Genomic DNA, 23096 nt, shown 5'->3' with positions numbered 1-23096 from the left:
GAGCTTCGTTATATGCGGTGTACCTCAGGGCTCGATTCTTGGGTCTTTTTTATTTTTATATCCTGTAAATGACGAGCAAACTGTAACAGTCACAGAGCTAATTTAATTTCTATGATTCTCTCACTTTAACATCACTTTAGTTGAAGATAATACATCTCTGCCACACTGATAACACGGACTAAATGTCCTAAAATTAATGTCCTTATTAATTACAAAATCGAAAAATAAATAAATAATAAACTACATATACCATAAAGAGTGAGTGGCCAAAATAGAATTTTTGTAAACGTCTGCATAAGACTTCGACAAAGCTGTTGAGGCAGAAAAAGGGGACTAATCAGCCATTACTGTTGGTTGTCTACTTTGCTCTGCATTAATTGCTTTGTGATATTTTTGAAAAAAGAGCCTCTAAATAATTTGAAATCAGTGATTTCTATGTAGATTAAATTCTTTGTCATAATGTAGATCATAAAGATTGCTGAGCCAACTAACCATAGAAACTGAATTGAAGCTACTGGTATACCTTGGAAAAAACAAAGTCTCTACTGGCTCTGTTACTAGCTTTTTCTGCAGCTTTCATTCACATCTTACAGTCTTCATCAGCGAATGTCGTTTGTTCAGCGTTAAAAGCTTTAGAGAGAGCCAATAAGTGGATTTTTCTTTTGGCTTTTTTTGTTTGTTTGGGGTTGTTGTTTTTTTTTTGTGTGTTTTTTTTTAAAGCTCTTGGATTTGATGTTACAAGGTGAATTATAGCCTGGGATCAACAAAATTCTGAAATTCACAGTTGAAAACACTATTTTAATTCGCTTCCAATGTTTAACTTTGTTTTGATCAAATGAATTCATGCAGTGACGCTTTTATCTTGTCCCCTGTAAACTGTTTTAAAGTCTGCTTTTCTTCCATCCTGTCATTTCTGGCATTTGTTGTACTGGTTAATGATTCTGCACTTAGATGGGTTAGTGTTGCCGATGGCTCCCAAACCAAACTCTACGAAACATTTGACATGTTTTTAATTAGAAAACAGCATTTTTAAAAGAAACGATGCGATTGTAGCTGTATTTGGACTGTAAGATCAACTTTGAAGTAACAGAAACAAGTAAAAGAGCTCTCACATATTTTGTATAGGAGATAGAAAAGTACACACGAAGGGGAAGAAATTTGATGGCATTACGACGTCTATAATACAGATAAAAACGGACCGAAACAAAAGATTGGACAAATATTTTTCTCCTACCTCCTGAAAATGTTCAACTTTATATTTGTATCTCCTCTGAACAGTGTGAAGGCCTGAGTTGATGACTGAATCCCACCTCAGATTTCCCGCGATCGTCTCAGCCTGTTCTCACTCAGCTGACGACGACCGCAGGTTAAGCAAAGAGGAAAGGTGAATATTCGTTTCTGCCTCATGGGAAGAACTTCTCATTGTTTGTGTGAGGTGCGAGGCGTGAGGCGTGTGTGGAACAAAGGAGCCGGGCCGCCTCAGGGGTTAGCGGGTTCACACATCACTTTTTGAATAAGTCGAAAAACAGAAACTAGAGATTCAAATAGAAACCATTAATATTCCATTAGGTTTTGCAAGATGGAGTTTAAAAAGACTGCTTGTCAAAAAAAGAAGAGACAGAATTGAGATGTCACTACTTTGATCACGGGAAGCTGGAACAAAATTCAGTTTTCTCCAATGGTTATACATTACGTCAAGAGCAGATCTTAGTGTGTGATTGCCTAACTAACAGTTACTACAGAGTTCTCGCCAGGGAGTCTTACAGACAAGTGAGTCGAATTTTTTGGTTCTGTCACAGCGATTTCCAAACAGCACGAAATGCAACTTTTTTTATCCCTGATAATTAGAAAAACCTGGATAGTTAGGATTAGGGTTTCTGTAGGACTGTTGTATTGGAAGACATTAGTCTTAGCTAGGTGTACGTAATAAACTGGAAACTGAACATCAAATCATGATATGACTCAAGTCTTATTCAGCTGGAGGAGTTCAAAGTCAGCTGAGTCAGACAAGACAAAGCATAAACAGTCAAAGGGTTAGTTTACCCAGATTAGAAAGCAGTTCGAGTGAAAACGGTTTTTCAGGGAGGTCTGTGGATTTTCCAAAGTTACCGAAAGACACATTTGGGTTTTCATTTTTGCCAAATACATAAAACAAAGTCTATAGTGCACGTCCAAACAAGACAGAGTCTACAGCCATGCATAACATCGGCCAATTAGCACTTAACCCAAAGTAAAGCTAAGGCTGATGGCTACGTCATCAGTTTTCCACAAATGTCAACCTCATGGTGGCGCTAGAGGAAAGGTCAGGGGGTCGCCAAAGTCAGTAGGATCCATCCCCCTGGGGACCGCGAATCTTCAGAGTTCAACACCAACTCACCCTGTTGATGTTGAGCTAAAGTACTGTGCAAAAAGCTTAAGGCACTTGAGATATTTAGACTCTTACAACAAGGAGTCCTGCAGCAGATGGCTCGTTGGGCCCTGGCAAGTGGCTTGGCACGATTCTCCACCGAGAACCACAAACGAGGTTAGAGCAGGAAAAACTCTGCAGTAAATGTCTCAAGACCCGGGAAAATGGAACTCTCTGCATTGCCACATACCACTAAGGATAAGTGACACCGTATATTATGGGGAGGGGGGGGGGGCTGACCCTTTAAAAGGTGCCACAGCCGTTCGCAGGACTGATTTATGCTCCCGTGGCTGCAAACGGGATTTACAGCTCCGAAGACGAATGGGATGTGCAGCGTGATGAAACATCGCTAACTTTAAATGCGTCTCGGGCTCTTTGATCATCGGCAAACTCGGCGTCAAGCGATTTCCCTGAAGGATTACCAGACCTCCTGCCGCACGGCTTGGGGCTGGAGTTGCTATGGCAGTGCATACTTAGATGATTCTTTTCTGCACCGTGCCTTTCCGCCCGTCTCCTGGTTTTGTGATGCCGATGCCCACACAGCCTCGTGTTTTGATGTCCTCGAGGTGGCTGGCTTGTCTTCAAGCGCTGAGCAGCCTGTCAGCCTCCAATTTATCTCGCACTCGCTGCCTTGCTCTTGAGGCTGCGCCAACGCAACACGACGACTAAACGGCATCACTTGTTCTCCTGTCAATCCGTGCTCTCAGCTGCGACCCCTGTGCGCAGAGACCGGACGTGTAAAACCCCCGTTTCCCTGAAATAGGCGTCTCAGTGATGCTCGGCAGGCCGTGGGTCCTTCACGATGGTCGCGGAGCGGGACGTTACAGTGGCAGCAACGATGGCGGAAAGCCGCAAGAGAAGAAGGTATCGTTACGTTTAACATGCGACAGACAAGACTGGCTCCGTTTCTTCCCCAATTATATCGCGATCTCGCTGCATTCAGAGCCTGTGGTGGTCTCGCACACACTTATTGCTTAAGGTTTTTGACTAAACTTTAAGCTTTTGGGCTAAAATGATGCCCCTTCACGGCAGACATCTTATTTGGGCCGGTACCTCCTGCTGATTAATCCATAATCATTGCTAATGACAAATAATTGGTTCATATAATAAGTTGTTTTTTTCCATGCTTTTTGAACGCCGACTACTTGACCAGAAGATTCCTGTGACTGGTTTGAAACCACATGTACATGAAGTTGCTTCTTTGCTCTATTTAAAAAACATCAGAGAAAATCAGAGGCTGGTTTATTTTTCCCTGAAGTTGAAAACACTCTATATGCGTATTTGTTTGGATTAAAGAGTTTTACGTGGTGGAAGATTGTTAGCTGCAATCTAAAATCCTTCACATGATGAGTTTATAGAAGATGTTTTTTTGTTTCTTTCGAGTTTTGTTGCCTAAATGTTTGTTGTCACGTGTTTGGTCACTTCACTGTGGCACGAGTGCAAACCTAAGGATGTGAATACAGAACAATCCCGACAGGGGGTTTCTGTACTGTGTCATGTGAACTCCGCAGTCTCCCTCAGCTCTCCGCAGCGTTTTAGCGTCTTTCAGCTCGTCGTTTGGTTTTTATCAGCCCGCAACCCTTTCTGTTATTGTTGATGTTCGGGCTCCTCGACCTGGTTTTCAGACTGTGTTCAGAAGAAACGTTTTGCCCAGCACCAGGCCGCAGACAGACACAGCTAGAGACCAGCTTTGAATGGAATTATTTCACCACTAAGGCTTTGTTTCCAAGCCCTTTCATTTTGAATTTCAAACTTTGTATGTTGGGCACAGAGTCTGCATTAGTTATGCATGTATATACGGGGTGATATTTCTAGGTCTCAGTATACCTGATGAAGATGTGATGTGGAAAGGTTGTAGCTGTTCTCGTGGAAGGATTACTGAACGGGCCTGGTCGGGCACCGGCCCAGACGACCCAAAAGGGCCCTGAGCCGGAGCCTTTGTTTGAAGTGACTGTTAACATTTTCTTGTTGGAAAGTCAGTCAAATGACTACAAGGAGACAGAAAGCAACTATTTAAAAAAAAGTCACAAAATGACAACAAAGAGATGCACAACAAGTAAAGAGAAGCAAATTGTCCACAAAGAAAAAATGATTCGGTGTGCAGGTTCACTTTTTCTAGAATTGACATTGCATCTTATAAATATTGCTCTCTTGATATTCGTGCCGGTTACACATGGCAGAGTGCAGACATGAGAAGCAGAGCATATTCCTCTCGGTGGACGCTCTTATCCAGAGCACCTCATGCTACTTTTAGTGCATGCATATTTCAGAGCAGCAGGACCCAGTGTGAATCAAATCTAACCTTTACTTTGTAAGGAGCATATCCTGTACTCACAGAGAGCGAGAGCGAGAGCGGGGGTTGGGGGGGGGTTGTCGTTGGTGTTGTGATGGCTGCAGATAGACAGGATGTAGTGGTGTTGGCTGTTTGTGTCGGCGCGCGTTATTCTCATGCTCCCGTTCCTCATGTCTCCTGACCTACTTCTGGGGCGACGACCGGACACACTGTGCGAGCTCCCCCACAGGAGGGTCTCTGCGCGTGTGTGTGTGTGTGTGGGGGGGGGGGTCATGGTTAGGGCATCCAGTGGTTGGATGACCATATCTTCTTTGTTTTCTGTTTTTTTTGTTTTGTTTGTTTCTCTCTTTTGTTCACACTCCATTAGCACAGACAGGTCCTGTGCATGAGACGGGCGGGAGGCGGATAAACAGTGAGTGTTTGGGTGCGATGGAAGCACCAAGAGTGGGAGGTAAACCGGTGGGGGGGGGTGAACCTGTACTCACCAGTCGGCCTTTTTTTGGACATTTTAGGTGTTTATTAATGCACAGTTTCTGTCAACAATTATAACTTTTTCCTACTGAGACATATTTTAAGAAGCCAAACAAACAGGAAATAAACATGAAGACGAAGGTGTCACTTTGGTTCTGGCATTTCTCGCTGTTCTCTGATATTTTCTTTCTTTTAAAAGAATTACATAAATAAACCGAACAATCGATCGAGAAAATAATTGGCAGAATAATCGGTAAGAAAAAAAATCATTAGCTGCAGACCTTTACTAAATATTAAGCTCTACCTCAACCTGCTACAGAAGTCAAATGCTGCTTATTCATTAATGCTTGAGTAATAATAATCTAATCATATAATATATAATAATATAACTGTCAAAGGGCCATTTTTCTGCACAGAGTACTTTTACTTTTAGTAGTCGAATTACATTTTTTTTTAAATTATACCTAAATACTTTTACTTAAGATTTTAAATACAGGACTTGTACTTGTAATAGAATCTGATTACTTTGGGGTGCGGGTACTTTTACTTAAGTAAAGGATCTGAATCCTTCCTCCAGCACTGTTCACAGCTGATTTCTGTGCAGAGACACCGTGGCCACGCACTAACAACTTTTTTTTGAGGAAGCTTTTAAGAGAAAGGGGATGTCAAGATAACCAGTTAAAGGGAGATTTAAGATGATCCAAATTCCTAAATCGGTTAAAGGTGATGTGAGACCCACAAAGCTCAGCCTTGCGGTTTAGGGGGAGCCGCAGGAAAGCACCTACTGGATTCGTACAGCCACGGTATGTATTACGTACATTTTATGTTTCGATTAAACAGTAAGAAAACACGAGAGACGGAGGAGAAACAAATACAAATGATCAATGCACAAGTGTTCGATTTGACAGAATGTATTGGCTGCTCTTGCACTTTGTACCCCCTCTGTGTGATACCAGCTCTCAGAGGATGTAGAGCCAGTGACCCCCCTTTGACCTGTTGCTCCCATCACTTCATTACCTCCTCTCTCTTTGGTTTTTGTTTTGCCCCCGCGCTCGCTCCCCCCTCAGCTGGAAGCGGCTGCCCCGGCCTGCAGGCCTCGCGGCGGGCTCCCATGACTGGGAGCTTTAGTGCTGCTGCTATTTCCAGCCCTCTGATGTCATCTGAAGGAGGGGGGGCTGGCCATCGTCCCCGGAGCGGTGAGTCAGAGCCGGGGAGGGAGGGAGGAAGAGGAGAGTCGGCGAGGAAGAGGTGCGCATGCATCCAAACAACAATAGCAGTGGACTGTTTGTTCCCGTGTGGTCACCTGGGAAATGGCAGCAGTGTGCACGCCGTGAAAAACAGCGACACAAGTGACAGCCGGTAACCACATACTGGTGCAACTGGGCCGATGTTGGCCGGTGTTGTGCATCAGGTTTCCTCCCTGGGCAGAGCTGCATAAAACAGCAAACCTGCACTGAAATGTTTTTTCCTTTCAAGCTTTATTTATTTATCTAGATCTCTATTTTATACAGTTTCCATCATTTATCAATAAATTTTTCATAATATTTTTGAATCTTTTTCTTTCCATTGAATTTGATCAATTATTTTGGTATATTTGTGATTTCTTTTCTTTACATTTTTTCTATTAAATGTTATACCAACTCAACATTTACACAACTAAAGCTTTTCTACCCAATTAACTTACGGTTTTTGACGCTTCAATTTTTTCTAACATTTTTAAATAATTTCTGGCACATTGAGTATTTTTACATTTTAAATTGATTAACTCATAGAAATAATTTATGCATTTATTATTTTTGGTATATTTGGGATTCCTTTTTTAATATTTTTATCCTAGTGTTTTTCTATTTCCTGGTGTGTTCTCCGTGGCTCGTCCAGGGAAAGACACTGAAAACTTGGGCACCCAGAGGCACGAAGCCTTTTCAGATATCAGGGAACGATGGACATTCACGCTGGCTTTTGACGGCTACAGTGCACAGGAAAAAAATAAAAATAAAAGGTCAGCACGGGCTTTCATAAACTGTCACTGCTTGAACCCCATGTATCTACAGATGACGGGGTGTGTAAAAAAAAAAAAACAGGAAATCCCATTTCATTCCCAGGTGCCTCTGTCCAACAAAGCCCACGTCTTCGCTTTCGAATCAGCCCCCGATTGACGTCTGGTGTTATCGTGATGTGCAGGAAAACCGGACACAGGGACTGTGAAGGAGACGTTGTTTTGCAACCCCCCCCCCCACCCGGTCTCCCTGAGTGATGTCATCCCCGTTCAGACTCTGCCTACACGGAAGCCGCGGCGGCGCTCAGCATCCACCGTCGCCATGGCTACAGCACCGCACCTTGCCGCAGACTGACAGGCGCTTTGCCGAACGGGCGAGGGGGCGGGTGATGTCATTTTAAAGGCCGGGTCCCGCAGCAGAGACGCGTTTCCAAACGCGCTGACGCACCGACTTAACTGGGGGGGGCTGTCACGTTGGCAGTTAGTCCTTTGAAGGGAGCAGGTGAGGCCCGGACGTCGGGGTCGGAGATGTTTTAGCAGCTGTCTGGAGAGGCCGCCTGTCCTCTCCTAGCGCTACTGTCATCAATTAACCCCCGGGCTCATGACGGTGATTGGGGGGGGGGCATTTCTGGGTGGGGTTCGGCACAGTTTCGGAAAGTGGCTCGACATATCACAGGACTCGGATGTCCAAAGCTTTCTCTGAGGCCCTGAGCAAAAGCTGCAAACCCCCCCCCCCCCGAACGAATACGCACATACTTGAGGACAAAATCCCTCAGAGGAGAGTAACAGGTAAAAACCTGTGAGTCTGTACATGACATTTGTGGTGTTATTTCTATGGGTAATGAAAATATGAAACATAAACTTCAGAAAAAAAAAAGGTTTTATGACTTCAAGCTACTCTCATCAATTCTTTTGACTTGAGGTGGATGTGGAAGGTACCACGCGTGAGCCCCGCAGGTTCCCCGCGGCGCGACGGGGCCCGGTTTCGGCCTCTTCGAGCGCGCGGTGTCGGTTCGCGGGCTCACAACCTTCATCGCGTGGTTCACGCAACCACCGTCCCCAGAGCCGCCTCCGGCAGCCGCGGGCCCAGGGGAGATTGTTCTGGATTTTGGTGAAAGTGTCCAATCATCCCCAATCCTGCGCAGTTCTCTGAGTAAAACTTGGTTGAAAATGTCGTCACAACTCACAAATTTGTTACGCCCCCCCCCCCCCCCAAAGAATCCCAAAACATCGCAGAGTCCCCACGACTTTGTCGTCGTGGATTCAGTGCTCCCAGGTCCCCACATGTGCGTCATTTGTTTGACATGTGATATTACGCTGACCGGACCCGACAAGCACACGGACTGTCCGCATATGTTTCAGAAGAGGAAGGACGTTGCAGTTACGGAAAGTATAAAAAAAAAAAAATGGGAATGCAGCAAGTAGAGTAGAGCTGAGGGCGTAAAATCTGAGGGAGCCAGGAGTGGAGAATATGCTGAATGTGTCCACACGAGCAGAGTCCGAGGACACGTCCGACACATAATAAAAGGATCCGTTATTTACGGTTTATTACACATTCCTGTGCAGGTCGCGCAGTTGTGCGAAGGCGCATTTGGCACGCGGAGGCTGCGCCGCGGCCGGGGAGCTCGGCGGCGCTCGGTCCAAGGTGCGGCGTCTGCTGCGGCCGGTGAGTGCCACGGGGGGGGGGGGTTGATCCGCGCCGGACTCGATCCTCGCGCGACCCCCAATGAATCACCAAGGGCCCCGGGGGCTCTAAGCCCGCGCGCTTGCGCCTCTGTAGCTTTGGGTCAGCGTCTCCTCGACTTATTCGGTTGGAGACTCCGAAGCGTTTCCTTTGAAGAGAGACTCCGGGGTTGGACACCAGTAACTTTTTATTATTATTTATTTTGGCTACGTTATTCTCAGGCTTGTGCACAAAAAAACCAAATCGGGGCGTTCCGGGAACACATCTAGATCTTCTCCAACGAGTTTAGGGTTTTGGGGGCTGGTTTCAGATGCTATAAAAGCATCAGCATATAAATAACGGCGATAACGGAGCCGTTTAGGGCCCCCGAGCGGGGGGGGGGGCTCTGAGCATCGATTTACAGCGTCTCTGTTTACAGCACAACGGAGACGACAAAACCTGATCTATTCTAATCACTGAGGAAGAGGAGGGAGAAGAAAAAAACAAAAACCCAAAACATTTCTCCTCCGATGCCGTGGGACAACAGGAGCAACAAATCAAATGCCGTCCGCCGGCGGCAGACGTTTCTCTGGCCGGACGCCACTGGGCGTGGGTGAGGAAATTTGCCAAACGCTGCTTTCTTGTTTCCTAATCTTTTGTCCCCTGCCAGCGCCCAACCTTCCCCACAGTAATCGCGATCCAGTCTCGTTTGATCTCTCTGGTAAAGGTCCGGTAAATTACGTTGGCCAGTGGCCATTTTTGATCATTTCCTGCGCCCCCCCCCCCCCTCTGACAAAGAAGAGCCAGTACAATATCACACTTGGAAAAGCAGCCTCGTGGCTTTCCGACGCCTTTCATGTTGTCCCCCTTGAAAGCCGGCAAATTTCCCGGATCTTCTCTTTCACACACACACACACACACACACACACACACACACACACACACACAGACAAAGCCGGCAGCCGCCTGCGTTTGCTCGGCAACACGGACCTAGCGTCGAGACCGTCGGTCTCACCTGCGAAGTTCAGAGGGGAAGGGCGCGCCGGGAGCTAACGGCCGCGTCTCCGGAGCAGCTCGCTCCATCGCCGAGATCCCCGCTGCAGCTCGGAACGACCCACGGGAAAAGTCCGGAGAGGCCCAGTCGCAGCCCAGGTTACCGCTGAGTTCCGCGACTCCGAAAGTCATAAGCGCTTCATGGTACAAACAACGAAATAGGCAGGCTACGGTATTTGTCAGCAACCGTAGCTTCTCGTATGGAGGCGTCTTTTATTTCAGCTAGCATTGTCCTTAATTATCCGTTTATACATCAGCCTCACCTGATGGGTACCCGCACGAGGACTTGCAGCTGTCCACGACTACATCAACGAACCCTCGTGTCTCCTCACAACCACGCCATAGTGTGTTGTAAACCGTCTATTAGATGTTTAAACAAGTGCTACCCACGCGGGCTAACGAAGCGGAGATCTACGTGGCGCTAGCTCAAAACAGGTTGCGCCACGCAAGCTAGTTACGCAGAGATGAGTTGTTACTGGTGCCGGCTGAGCTCAACTGACACCAGCTCACTAGATCGCACTCGGTTGAAAAGCTTTGAACGCCGGGCCCCCCCCCATGTAAACCACCCCGGCAGACGCCTAATCCACAGAAGTGTCTGCGTGGAGGCCTTTCTGGCAGGCGGGAGCGTGTCTGAGGCTCGCTCCGGCGGCCCCCCTCTGGACTGTGCAACATCATAAATGTTTTAGATTCAAAAAAAAAAAACCCCACAGCTCGGATGTAGCCCGAATGAACCCTTTGCCCTGGGTGCGCTAACGGAGAGGAGGGGAAGTGCTGAGAGTCGCAGATCACCTCCTTTTCCAGGATGGGTGATTCACTTCCCAGTTTTAGGAAGTATCGAGTGATCTGTATTACTTTCAGAACCATTTCGGTGAAATGGCTGAGGCGCATAAGATGGACGGCCGGCCCTGCGTTTTGAAAGCCGACGGACAGCTGACGGTTGTAATTTTAAAGCGGGGGAGATACAAAAAAAAGGCCCGAGCCCTGGTGTTGACAGCGGGTCCCCTTAGGGGCCGGTCGGACCGAGGGATGTTTGTTGGGGGCTCTGGGGGAACGTCTCCATAAAAGCCAGGCGTAAAAATGAATTTGGTGTCCAATCAAAGGCTGTTTGAACTCCTGTTCGACACGCTGCCGAGAGCAAACGCTTCCGTGAGCCTCTCCGGAGCAAATAATTGTGGAGGCCACTCTTCAACGCAGCAGATTTTTTTTTTCCCCTCTCTCTCTTTTTTTTGTAGCCTTCCCCAGGTCTGTGCCTCCTCACAGTCCTGCCTCTGAGCTCCACAGGCAGCTCCTTCGTCCTCGCGCCTTGGTTTCTGCTCCGACGTGCGTTGTCAGCTGCGACACCTTATACAGACAGGCGTGTTGCCTCTCCAAGGCCATGTCCGGGATTTTCCGAAATTCTGATTTCGCTTCGTCATTATGGGTAATTAAATGCAGATTGACGAGGGGGGAAAGATGAGTTTCTCTTATTTTAGCATAAGGCCGCGAGGTGAAGGGGTCTGAGGACTCTCTGAATGCACTCTACCTGGAAGGTCTACAAATCAGAAGCTGATTGCTCAGGAACTCTACGCAGCCTTCGCCCACTCTCTTCCCCTACAGTGTCTCGGCTGCTGTCTGCCCCCACCTTTCCTCGACTTCAAAAGGGGAGGCCGGGAAATAAAAAGTTGAGGGACGACGATGTCCACAGACTCGCATTACAATTTTAGACACGTACACTGGGAGAGTTCTGATCTTTTTTTTCTTCTTTTTTTTTAAATTTCACTGGACTGAAGAGGGGGAGGATGACTATGTCAGGAGCGAGTCCTCTACCTTTTCGTCTTTTATACGAGATAAAACAGGATCCAAACGGGACCGGTGCTCATGAGTATCACATAAAACAACTGTGTACATGTCCTTTTATTGGAAACAGCTGTTTCTGCCTATTAAAGTTAGCGACCTCTATCAAAACTAGAAGTTGCCTCTGGAGAGCAAATGCTAAATCATTTTCTAGCCTGTCTCTGTCTGCAGGTGTCGATCTGCCTACCAGCTCCTCTAAAGCTTGGTGATTAACCTTTTATATCTAGGTTGTTTGATCGGTTAGATCAAATCTATTTGTTCACCCTCGTAAACTTACAAATATGAATCTCCATTTCTTTTGGTTTGGCCGGAAACAATAAATGTCTATTGGCAAAAATCCCAGACGCTTCGCCCGAGCCGTTGTTCTCGTGCTCGGGGGCCGATCTGTCCCAACAAATATAAAGCAAATGTGTCGAGAGCATCGAGATGTCCCGCTGACAGATAGACAACCGATTATTAGACAGATGAACAAGGACAAACCTTGCCTTTTACCAAAGAACAGCGTCGGGACAACCCCAACAATCACACTTGAACACAACTGCTGTGTATAAGACGACAAAAAATAAATAAAAATAAAAAAAACAGCCATGAAGCTGCAAAGAGCAGGACAAGAAGAACAGAAGGCTGCTTCAATGTTGTGCAACAATCACCTTCATTTATATTAAAAATGACTAGTTGTGCTAATTAGGTCTTTAATCATTTGATGCATTAAGTAGCAATAACTTTTCTGACATTTGGTTTTTTTTATAAATCACTTCTTAAACTAAATAGTTCATTCAAATCTAACCAAATTAAGGTAAAATTCAGCTCATTAGATTTAAGCATTAAAAACATAAAAGCTGCATGTGTCTGCTCTAAATGTCTTCCTAAAGATGCATTACACCATCAAGATGAATTTGGTTAAATGACCATTTTATTTGTGCAATTTTTATGTTTTTTTCCTTTTTTTGTTTTTGTTTTTGTTTTTTTAAATCAAAATTGGTGCAATGCTACAATTGAGTCTGTGTTTGGGGTGAGTTGTACGACTTCCGTCAAACCCACACTCATTTGCCAAGTGATGTTTTAACAAGATCGCATTCAGTCGTCCAATCATTCCTGCTTGATTAAGGCTGAAAATGAAAACTGAGCCATTTTGCAATGCGCTAATGAGATTTGGTCAGACGTCTCCCAAAAGAAACAAAACAGAAAAAACTTGAATTGAATGAGTATAATTAATTAAGACTAGTTACAACGATGATTTAATAAACTGTAAATACAAACATCTCATTTTTGAACACTACACGTGCTCAGGGGTTTGGAACGCAAGGCTTTATTCTACAGATAGACACAAAAACTCAGCCCCCACAGATAGACTGAATGTCAGTTAACTTCTAACAGCCATCCAAATGGACGAGACAAGATCGTAATGTGGACACTTTTGTCTTTGTGTGGCTTCCTCTTGGTGCCCAAACGACCTTGAGTTCAGTCTGTTCTCAGTGGAGGGAATCTCACCTTTGTGTGGTTGACCCACTGATAAGCTGGAAGACACTTATCAATACAACTCGGTCCTACATAAAAATGACCACAAAACTGAACCAAAACCTTCAAAAAACCCCCCAAAAAAACCAAAAACCAAAACACAAACCTGCAAAAGCATCACAAAGACAGCCTAGATTACAAAGGCGTTGTATTGAATTGCACTATATTCCGCAGGTACACCTAACGAACTGGTAATGCCGTGTCTTGGCTGGAACACTGGAGTACATTACTGGAGCAACTCACTAAGGTCTAAAGTTACTGTTGGCTTGTCACTCCCTCGTTTCAAATCACCCATCTGATGCTTGCAGGAACCACGGGCCTCAATTATTCATTGAATTAGCAACCTCGGCGTCCCAGAGCCTGCTGGAATTCATTATCCGGCCGCTGCGCCGACGGGACATTCCCAAAAACCGGTGACTTTCCCCACCACTCTGCGACTCAGTTTTAACGCTCCACGTGTGAAAAGCATAATCGTGTAGGTCGGGAGCTTCAGTTTTTAGAGGGCACCGACTTCGTTTCTCACCTTACGCCATTTACACGGCTTCATCTCACGCCGGCAGGGGAGACGCTGCGGACGCTCGAGGGCGTATTCATTCGGGTAGTAGCCCAGAGCCTGGCAACTGGAGCCAAGAGCACAGCCAAATAACGAGGCTCAGGTGGAGCAGCGTTGGGGCCGTCACCAAGCTTCCTACGCATTCTAGGTTGTGTGACACAAGGGGTGCTATCGCCCGTACCGGCGTTTCACCAGAGCAACAAGGCTGCAGGTGCGTTTTGATTTCTCACCACCTCAGCTACTATGAGATGGTTCAGACACCTGGATGAAGGCGTTTACATGCCACAGCGTCCTGGTTTCTATCGGAGTCCTCCAAGTAGCATATCCAGGTTTCTGAGACTGGGATAAGCTGTTTAGCTTCGCAGAACATAACCAGGGTTCTGCAAAAACCTGATCATAACCAAGATACTAATGTGCATGTAAACACATTCAATGAAAGATTTTAAATTCGCTGTTCTGAGGATCTTTTTTTTCTTGGGGGGTGTTTCCGGGAAAAATTTACAGTGTATAGAAAGTGAAGTTGGGAGAGGAGCAAGGCGATGTTTTGAAAATGTGCATCGTGTTCATCGTGGCCATTTCAGATCTCTGTGATACTCAGGGATTGGAAACTCCACACGGCAACACATACAGTTCAGTGTGGGGATGTGATAGCAGGGCCGGTTCCAGTTTGGATACGGTTCCCGGTTGATTGCTGAGCACTGACGCTAACAAATCTCTTACACAATCTTTTATCTCTCCCTGTTATTTCTTTTTTTTTTTCTTTTTAAATCAGAAGAGTCCCATGTTGACAAAATGCAGGTAATGTTTGGCAGCTCCTCATTTCTAGCAGTCACCGACCGCCGCTTTCTCCGGTTAAAATGACCAACATCATTGGCCGTAGATTACATCAGCTGTAGCTAATTAATGTTAATTGTGTAACAGCTCCGCCAAAACTTTAGTCTGTTGGTTAATGTGAAGTTTTTAACCAATCAAGTCAATATTTCGAGCTCATTAAGCTGATAGTCGTGCATCAGGAGCTCCACTATTTGACTCGGGTTTGAGAAAAATCGTGTGTAAAAGTCACAGCTGTTACATCTGGTATTTCAGCGTGTCAGAAGAGTCAATATCAATCAATAATCAACATTTCATATCTTCTGCTGTTAGTTTTAAGGTTGCATCAACTGGCCGTGAAAATTAATTAGGCTAGCTTAATTAACATTAATGTTAACTAAAAACGGTCGAGTTGCTTGGAAACGATGAAAGCTGGATAAGCTAAATTTAACAAAATGCCACTGAACCCGTCGGAAAACGTGTCAGTCATCCGACGAAAATCAAAAAAAAAAAAAAAACGACAGCTGCCAAAACCACTGCTGTGGTTGCTGGTAAAACAGGAACAAAGACAAAACGGTGATTTTTAGGGAAGCACTCTGCAAGCGCCTCTCATTAGGGCTTTGACAGGGGGAGACCAACTCAGAAAGGGGAACTGGAAAAAACACAAACGCATGTTTGACCTGATTGAGAGATGTCTAACCCCAAATGAAGCTACAACGTGTTCTTCATTTGGTGTGTTTTACAAGCATTGGAAGGAAAGGTTCCCATGTTTGACGACATGGGAAAAATCAGCCGTGTCGTCGGACAACTCAGGGCGGCGGCTGTCAAGTGTCCCTCGTGCACACTTCCATAAAGAACATCACACTCCCCAGCAAGCAAACCGTTTCTAAATCACACAGTTAACGGCTACTATACAGGAGCATACTCTGAACAAACCGAAATAACGTTGAGTGACGGTTGTTGGACTGCACAGTTGGATGTTTGAGGGTAAAAATACTGTGCTTAAATTTCAGCGTTTAATCACCTTTAACGACCCCCCCAATCTCTCTTTTGGCCCTCCACTCTATAGAGAAGATATATCTGGACTCTAGAGTGGATGGAATCTGGATACCCCAGCATCGCATTTTAGTGGTGATGAGAAGACGTGGTCGAGGCCTGTCAACTCGAGAGGGCAACCTTCTGTTGCCTCAAACCTCCTCCGCGTTCGCTCGTTTGAAACATCGGTACGGCCGATCACACGGCACGGGCGTTCGCGCTCAGCCTGTCCGAAGTCTTCACAGCTGGATTTCACGACCTGCGGTACAACTTGTGCTCATTCAGTTGTCGGGCAGCAGAGACAGAAGTAAGTGTGTGGATGAGAACGTCTAAGTTGTGAGTTCGGCTGTCCTAAAACAGCGAGGCGGGCCGCGAAGAGCTGGAGGGTAATGAACAGAGGTTTAATCAGCGGAGACTCAGCAGAGTAACCAGACTCTCTGTTCTGCCCAGATGTTTTGCAGTAAATCTGTTTGCTGACCAAAATAAAACAAATAACAAACGATTTAGCCGTTTTTCTGTTTTTTTTAGCCACTGTGTGCATGTGTCCCCTTCACAAACCCACCGTTGTCACCACAGACAATGACTGCATGTTTTTCCACTGTCCTCGGTTTACTCCGCGAACCTTTTTCTGGATCATACCATTTTTGTGTGTGTGTGTGTGTGTGTGTGCGCGCCTATCTGACAAAAACAAATGCAGTATAACATTCTTTAATTCCTAACTGACAGGAAAATAAAAACTGTCAGCACAGAATATGTGAGTAGATATAAAGAAAAAAGGAGAGAGAGGAGAAAAAAAAAAAAAAAAGGCGTGACGCCAGGTCAATACAGATGTGACCATAAATCCTACAATGGCTGTTGAAAAACAGTAACAATCCACTGAGCAATCACAACCTTCACTGCCAGCCGCAGTCGACGACCACAATTGCGTAATTTCCTTCACTGTTGTTCATTGAAACTGGAGAACCGAAAACATTCTTCGGTAATTTTGTCACATTTGTGAGAAATATGCCTTTTGTGCTGGTAAAACAATCAAACTCTGACGGGAAAAAGATTTTCTTTCTTTTTTTTTTAGAGTCAATTCAGGGTTAGAAAGATTTTTGAGAAAGAATGACAAAAAAAAAAAAAATCTAAATGCTCAAGGGCTTATGTTAGGTGAGGAGAATCAGAATGTGTCCTAAAATAACCAGACCACCACTGTGGACAATAACAAAGTGACCCAGCTGGAGATTACATTTTTTTTTTTTTTTTTTTAATGTGTGGGCCACCTTGACTGTGATACAATCTATAACTCAGGCCGTCCGTGAAGCACCGCGCCAAAGGATCGCGGAAACGTGACAAGCACATCCTTTAAAACGCTCGGGAGTCGAGCCAAAGTAGCCAAAGTGGCCACAAGTTATCATCCTTTACCCGAAGATAGAGCCATCTATCCTGAAACCTCTCTTCACAGCGGCCGCGGTCTGGTGTCTGGAGTTTATCATGTTCACAAGTGCTGATTAGACTGTCCCGGACCAAACATTGATTAAACTGCCCGGCACCGAAGATATCAGTCAGATGGTTTTTTTAGCGCAAATATTGATCAGACCGTCTCGGATGATGAAGACAAGATTAATTGCTTGTTACACTGAGTCGTGTTTCCTCTTAATAAGTGCTTAAATCTTTAAACTGCTACTTCATCACACCAAAACTTTGTCAATACACTGTCTCAAAATCAATAGTCACACAGGGGCCTTGAAGGAGGATGCATCAAATGAAATGATCACACTATCTTTGAAAAAAAAGTAGCTTTAATTTGTAATTTCACAAGATGCCAAAACTACTGAGAGACAATAAACAATATAAAAATGTATGAGTCTGAATGAAATTAAATTTTGCCTACACTTAGCCCGACCGGAAAATAATAAAGAACTGCGTGACGTGCCGGTGCTACCAGGAGCTGAAGTCTCCGAAGCTGGTCTTGCCTTTGGACTTCTTGGCCGCCGCTGCTCCGCTGGTGGACGGTCCGCTCTCATCTTCAGCAGCCGGACGTTTTCTGAGGGAGAAGAACCGCAATGTCAGCACACCGAGGACCTCCGTAACCAGCTGCCTCTTCAGACATGACTGGGTTTCTCTGATCTATTCTTGTTCTTTGCCTGTATCACGATCATAGAGTATCTCAGCTTTTCAGGTTTTTTTTTCTTTTCTTAGTCAAAGTAAAACAAAGGTCTGACTGAACCATCCATCAAATTTTCACTTCTCTCTTTGTGATTTCACAATGACGGGGATGAATTTGCTTGACAGAAATATTATTCAAAAAGGCTATTCAACAAATGATTAAGAGTTGGTTTTTTTTTTTCACGTCTAAACAAACATCAACATGAACCATTCCCTCATCTGATTGGATGAATGCATGACTTTTACTCGATCGTCTTATGAATTTGACCATAAGGGCAGCAAATATCAATTTTTGTCACCATCGATTAATGTAATAATTATTTGTCTGTAAAATATCAGAAAATAGTACAAAAAAGGCCTGTTTGCCAAAGTCCAAGGAGAAGGTTTCCTGCTGCTGAAACCTTAAAAGGACCTTTAACGACTGCTGAAATGCCCCACGTGCCAGTTTTACATTCATCTGTCTGGGAAAACGGACGGATGGTTATCTGAAAGCATTAATACCGTCGTGCTCTCTGTAAGACTAAATATGTGAACATGATGTGATGACACGAGTAGGATGGGTTCTCTCTGAAGATAAAACAAAGAGAGAAAAATCGCAGGCCTAATTATCTCCTAATACATGCTTTAGCCAAAGTTCTACATTTTTAGTTCAGTTAATGCACCTTAATTGTGGATAATGAAAGTAATTTCACTAGTCCTAAAAATGCTACAGGATAACACAGGGTGGAAAGTGTCTTAGATGTAAGGTCATTGTTTTATTTCACTGTAATGAACAGATTCTACCTTGAAAAAAAAAAAATCAAAAAAAAAAAATCTCATTTTAAAAGTTTGACACAATGGAGTACTGGAAATATGGAACGAATGAATTCTAACCATAAAACCATAAACCGTCGTACAAGCCATACATGGCTGAATTTAATAGTGCAAGTATCTACTGTTTTTATGTTTGATATTCGACAGTGTGTGTGTGTGTGTGTGTGTGTGTTGTTAGTCAGACATAAACCTGAAACTAGAAATATGTTGTAATATCACAAAATGCCATGTACTGTACCTAAACTCAGCAAACATATGCTCTGGATAATAAACCTGAATCGTCCCCGTGGGGGAAAAAGGGTAATCTTCTCTATAATGGGCAATTTTGCACATCATGCCTCCAATCATTCCCTGTTGCTATGTAATAATGTTTTATCATCCATTCATTACTATCCTGTTTCTTACGTTACTCGCATAAAGTTTTATACAGTTCATGTGGTGGCCAGGCTAAAACTTTTTAATCCCAATTATGCCAACAAAGCACAACAAACATTCTTTTATTTCAGGTTTGTGCGTCTGCTTCTTTTACATTAAGACGGGTGGCAAATTAAAGGAAAAACCTTAAAAAAATAAATGAATAAGTGGGGACACAGGATGAAAATGCCCCCATTGTTAGGGCTCGAGGGGGTCACTGAACGGTCTGATGATAATGAAAACGATGTGAATCATATGCTTTGGCCTTCGCAGTCGCCAGATCTCAAAACAAATCGAGCCCCTATGGGAGACTTTGAGCCGACGTGTTTGTCAGCGCTCTCCGCCACCATCATCATAAAAAACAAAACAAAAAAACCAACCAATGAGGGAATATGTTTTAGAGGAATGGTGTTCATCCCTCCAGCAGAGTAACAGAGACCTGTGGGATCAATGTCAAGGTGCACTGAAGCTGTTCTGGCGTCTCGTGGTGACCCAACACCTTCCTAAGACACTTCATGTCGGTTTCTCCTTTAATGTGTCACCCGTCTATACATCACAGCATCGCTCACGGGTGAGTCACTACTACTTTAAAAGCAAAAGGGAGAGTGCAGATTGTTGAACAGTAAATCAATATGCAGGTGTGTGTGTGTGTGTTCTTACATTGTGGCAGGGTTGATGTATTTGCCCACACCCTCTTTGAAGGTCTTTGGCGCCTGCTCCTCCTTGGCTTTCTTCAGGGTGATGCTGGCCTGCTGCCTCTCCTCCTCCTGCTTCTGCAGCTCCTTCTCTCGCTCCGCTGCGATCTGAAAAAAGAAAAAAAAAAAAAAACACAAAATCAGGTGCATCCCGAAAAGCACTTGTCAGATCAGAGGCCTTGCTCACACTGCAGGACTTCACGCTGAGTAACTGCTACTGCCACCTTGACACTTTCACTGCACAGCCCATGTGTCAAACTCAAGTGGGATCTCAAGCTCCAGGTGGGCTGCCCTCGTACGACGCCGGACAATAACTGTTTTACACTGACGCAACTGAAATGATTAGTCACCTGACAGATATTCTGCAACTATTTTTGATAATCCAGTTACCGAAGTGATTTTTCATGCAGAAATACAAACAATCCCTAGTTTCAACTTCTTAATTCGATGATGTTTTGATCGTTTTTTTTTTTTTTACTTTAATATAGTAAAAATCAGTTATTTCTGGGTTTTTTTTAACTGTTTAATTGGAGACATAAGTTCGGACTTTAGAAAAGTCACATGCGTATTCTTCACTGTTTCCTAACATTTTATAGACCAAACGGTTAATTGATTATTCAAGAAAATAACTGGCAGATTAATCAATAATAAACGTAAATCGTTAGTTGCAGCCCTACACTGCTGATGTATAATGGTTTTACACACATGGACATTCACACATAAATGCGGTCACATTGTCTTTGCTCTGTGCTCAGTCACTTTGGATCTGAAATACGAGGTAAAGCTCTGACCGTTCTGACTAAAGCTCCATCCCCAGCTTTAGACGTAGCCCCGTGACTGTCCTGCAGCACTGGTACACATTTGGAGGGACCGTACATCTCTCCCCATCTCTCCCCATCTCTCCCCATCTCTCATATATATATATATATATATATATATTTATATATTTATATTTATATATATATATTTATAAATTAAATTTATATTTATATATTTATATTTATATTTATATACACACACACACACACACATAAAAAGGGCTACAATTCCTATAATGTTCACCACAGTCGAGTAAAGCTGCTCTAATAGTCTAATAGATCCCAGACCTTGACGGGATTATTGACGTGATGATCAACGTTACTCGCTTCTGATGTAGGAGAAATCTCGTGTCTAACAGTTAAACTTTTGACATAAAAATTAGGAATTCGTGGCTTCTTGTTTCTTCAGTGAGGAAGGAGGAGTAGACTTTGAAACATTTTTAAGTGGAGAATGTAACTTTTTTTGATGAATAGCATAACAGATACAAATTACTGTATTTGCGTCTGGTAACATGTCTGGAGGGGATCTCTGATGAATTATTCAGAAACAGGCTTTCCTGTCCTGTAAACGGTTTCTCAGTTGAATTTTCTGATTGGAAATACATACATTTACCCAGAGTACAGTTTATCCATATTGCCCATCCCCATTGTTCACTTCATATTGACGACCTTAAAAAGATCTTGTAGCTAAAAGTTTTTTTTGTTTCATTTGCTAGCGTGCAAAACCAAAACCATGTAAAAATGTGTCACTATTAAAATGCTTAGACTCTTTAACTCAAGTACACACACTCAGGTTTCTACTCTGGATGAATAACTAAAAATAAAGTCAGTATTGTTTATGTACACAGACAAACAGAGATACAGACCTGAGCATCAGCTTCTTCGTACGGGTCCACGAACACAGTCGTACTTATGAGCTTGATCTCCGACTGTAAAACAGAGTCAAACAGAAAAATGCGGGATCCAAAAAAAACAAAACAGCCCACTGAGAGTACAACTTAAATATTATGTGTCCATATGCTGGTCACCACTAATGACCTGTAAATGATGAAGTATCTAAAATATTAACCATATACTATTAAAGTCTCTAAAATATCTAGAAAAAAAAAAAAAATCATGTTTCTGCTTACAGGTTGAAAATACAGTAATTTTGAATGACAAACTCCTTGAGAACTGCAACTCAAGCTTTTTGAGAGGAAAAAGATTTTTGCATGAAAATAAATTAAATATTATATCTATAGATCTATCTATCTATCTATCTATAGATATATATCTATAGATCTATATATAGAATGTTTCTCTGATTTCAGTGCGTACACTCATAACTCATACGTTTTATTACGAAGTAAAATAAAATTATGCTTAGGCCAATCGAGACCTTAAACATCACCAATTCCTACCTTTGGTTTGTCTGTTTTGGGATCACTCTCCACATTCTCCATGGCTGTGAGTGTCTCAAATCCACCAACAACCCTGTGACGAAAAAAAAAAAACCAAAACAAAAAAAACTTATTACTAAATTAAATTATTACTATGACAAGTCCTCTATATATTTATGTGACAGCAAGAAAGACCTGGGTTCCCCACACAGGTCCCGGATCGCTTTGATCTTCGATAAGGAAGATAAAACAAGGGGCAGCATAAGGGTTGGGGTTTTGATTGCGTTTTATCGAATCTGAATCCATTTATCAAATTTGAAGCCTTCCGAATCCCTCATCAAATCTCATTAAGCCGCTTTAAACATTTGCATGTGATTAAAATTGCAAATAACTACAATGTAAAAATTCAGTTTAGAAACACTAAAAGAGGCCAGAAATACTATGTTTTTTTAGTGATAGCTACTAAATTAATCGACATTTAACAATAATTAAGATAGCCTAATTAGTTTTCACAACCTGTGGCTACAACCTGAAAATAAGCTGAGCAGCAGAAGAGATGAAAAAGTGATTACTGATTGATTTTGACTGTTGTGACACACTGAACAGCTGGAACATACTTTTGCTTACAAACAACATTTGGCAGAGCCCAGTCGGTGGCTTGCAGACTAAAGTTTGAGTGGAGCTGTTACACAATGAGCATTAATTAGACACAGCGGATGTAATCTACCGCCAGTGATGTTGGTCATTTTAACCAGAGAAAGCAATAGTCAGTCCCAGCTAGAAATGAGAGGCTGCTAACGTTACCTGCATATTTATAACACTGTCTTTGTTAATAAAAAAAAAAAAACAACAACAACAAGGAAAGATAAAAAGTTTCGTTTAGAGATTCATTATCATCGGCGCTAACCGAATCCAGTCATTCCTATTTAAAGATGTGTTCAGTCATGACAAGAGGGCTGTAGGTTGGTTTCGAGGAGCAGGATAAAACAATCTAATCTCTGTCACATCATCCATTTTGGTGAAGTGCCCTTGAGCCAGACACCAAATCCCTTTCATTTACAGGACCGCTGAACAACAGTCAGGTCTGCGGCCGACCTTCCAGTGGAGAAGGGAGTGGGAATTTAACTTTTACTTCCTGTTCAGACTGACAATGGTACTACGTCAAACATTATGCAAGAGACTGTGTTTATGTGT

At 43.6% G+C, this 23096-nt stretch overlaps 1 protein-coding gene across 1 annotated transcript in view; it reads right to left on the bottom strand.

Moving 5' to 3' along the window:
- Nucleotides 1–17398: 17398 nt before the first annotated feature.
- Nucleotides 17399–23096, bottom strand: part of ppil2 (peptidylprolyl isomerase (cyclophilin)-like 2) — a 32795-nt gene continuing 27097 nt past the window's right edge. Inside the window, exons 17-20 of the mRNA XM_040156433.1 lie at nt 21924–21996; nt 21390–21452; nt 19671–19813; nt 17399–17661 (exon numbers count right to left, since the gene is read on the bottom strand). Coding sequence (XP_040012367.1) covers nt 17556–17661; nt 19671–19813; nt 21390–21452; nt 21924–21996 — 385 coding nt within the window. The 3' untranslated portion in view covers nt 17399–17555. The remainder of the gene's footprint in view (nt 17662–19670; nt 19814–21389; nt 21453–21923; nt 21997–23096) is intronic.

This window comes from Xiphias gladius, chromosome 19, assembly GCF_016859285.1.
Source record: "Xiphias gladius isolate SHS-SW01 ecotype Sanya breed wild chromosome 19, ASM1685928v1, whole genome shotgun sequence".
NCBI classification, from domain to species: Eukaryota; Metazoa; Chordata; class Actinopteri; order Istiophoriformes; family Xiphiidae; genus Xiphias; species Xiphias gladius.
The sequence above is the reverse complement of the archived record's forward strand: the minus strand, read 5'-3'. Positions and strand labels throughout refer to the sequence as shown.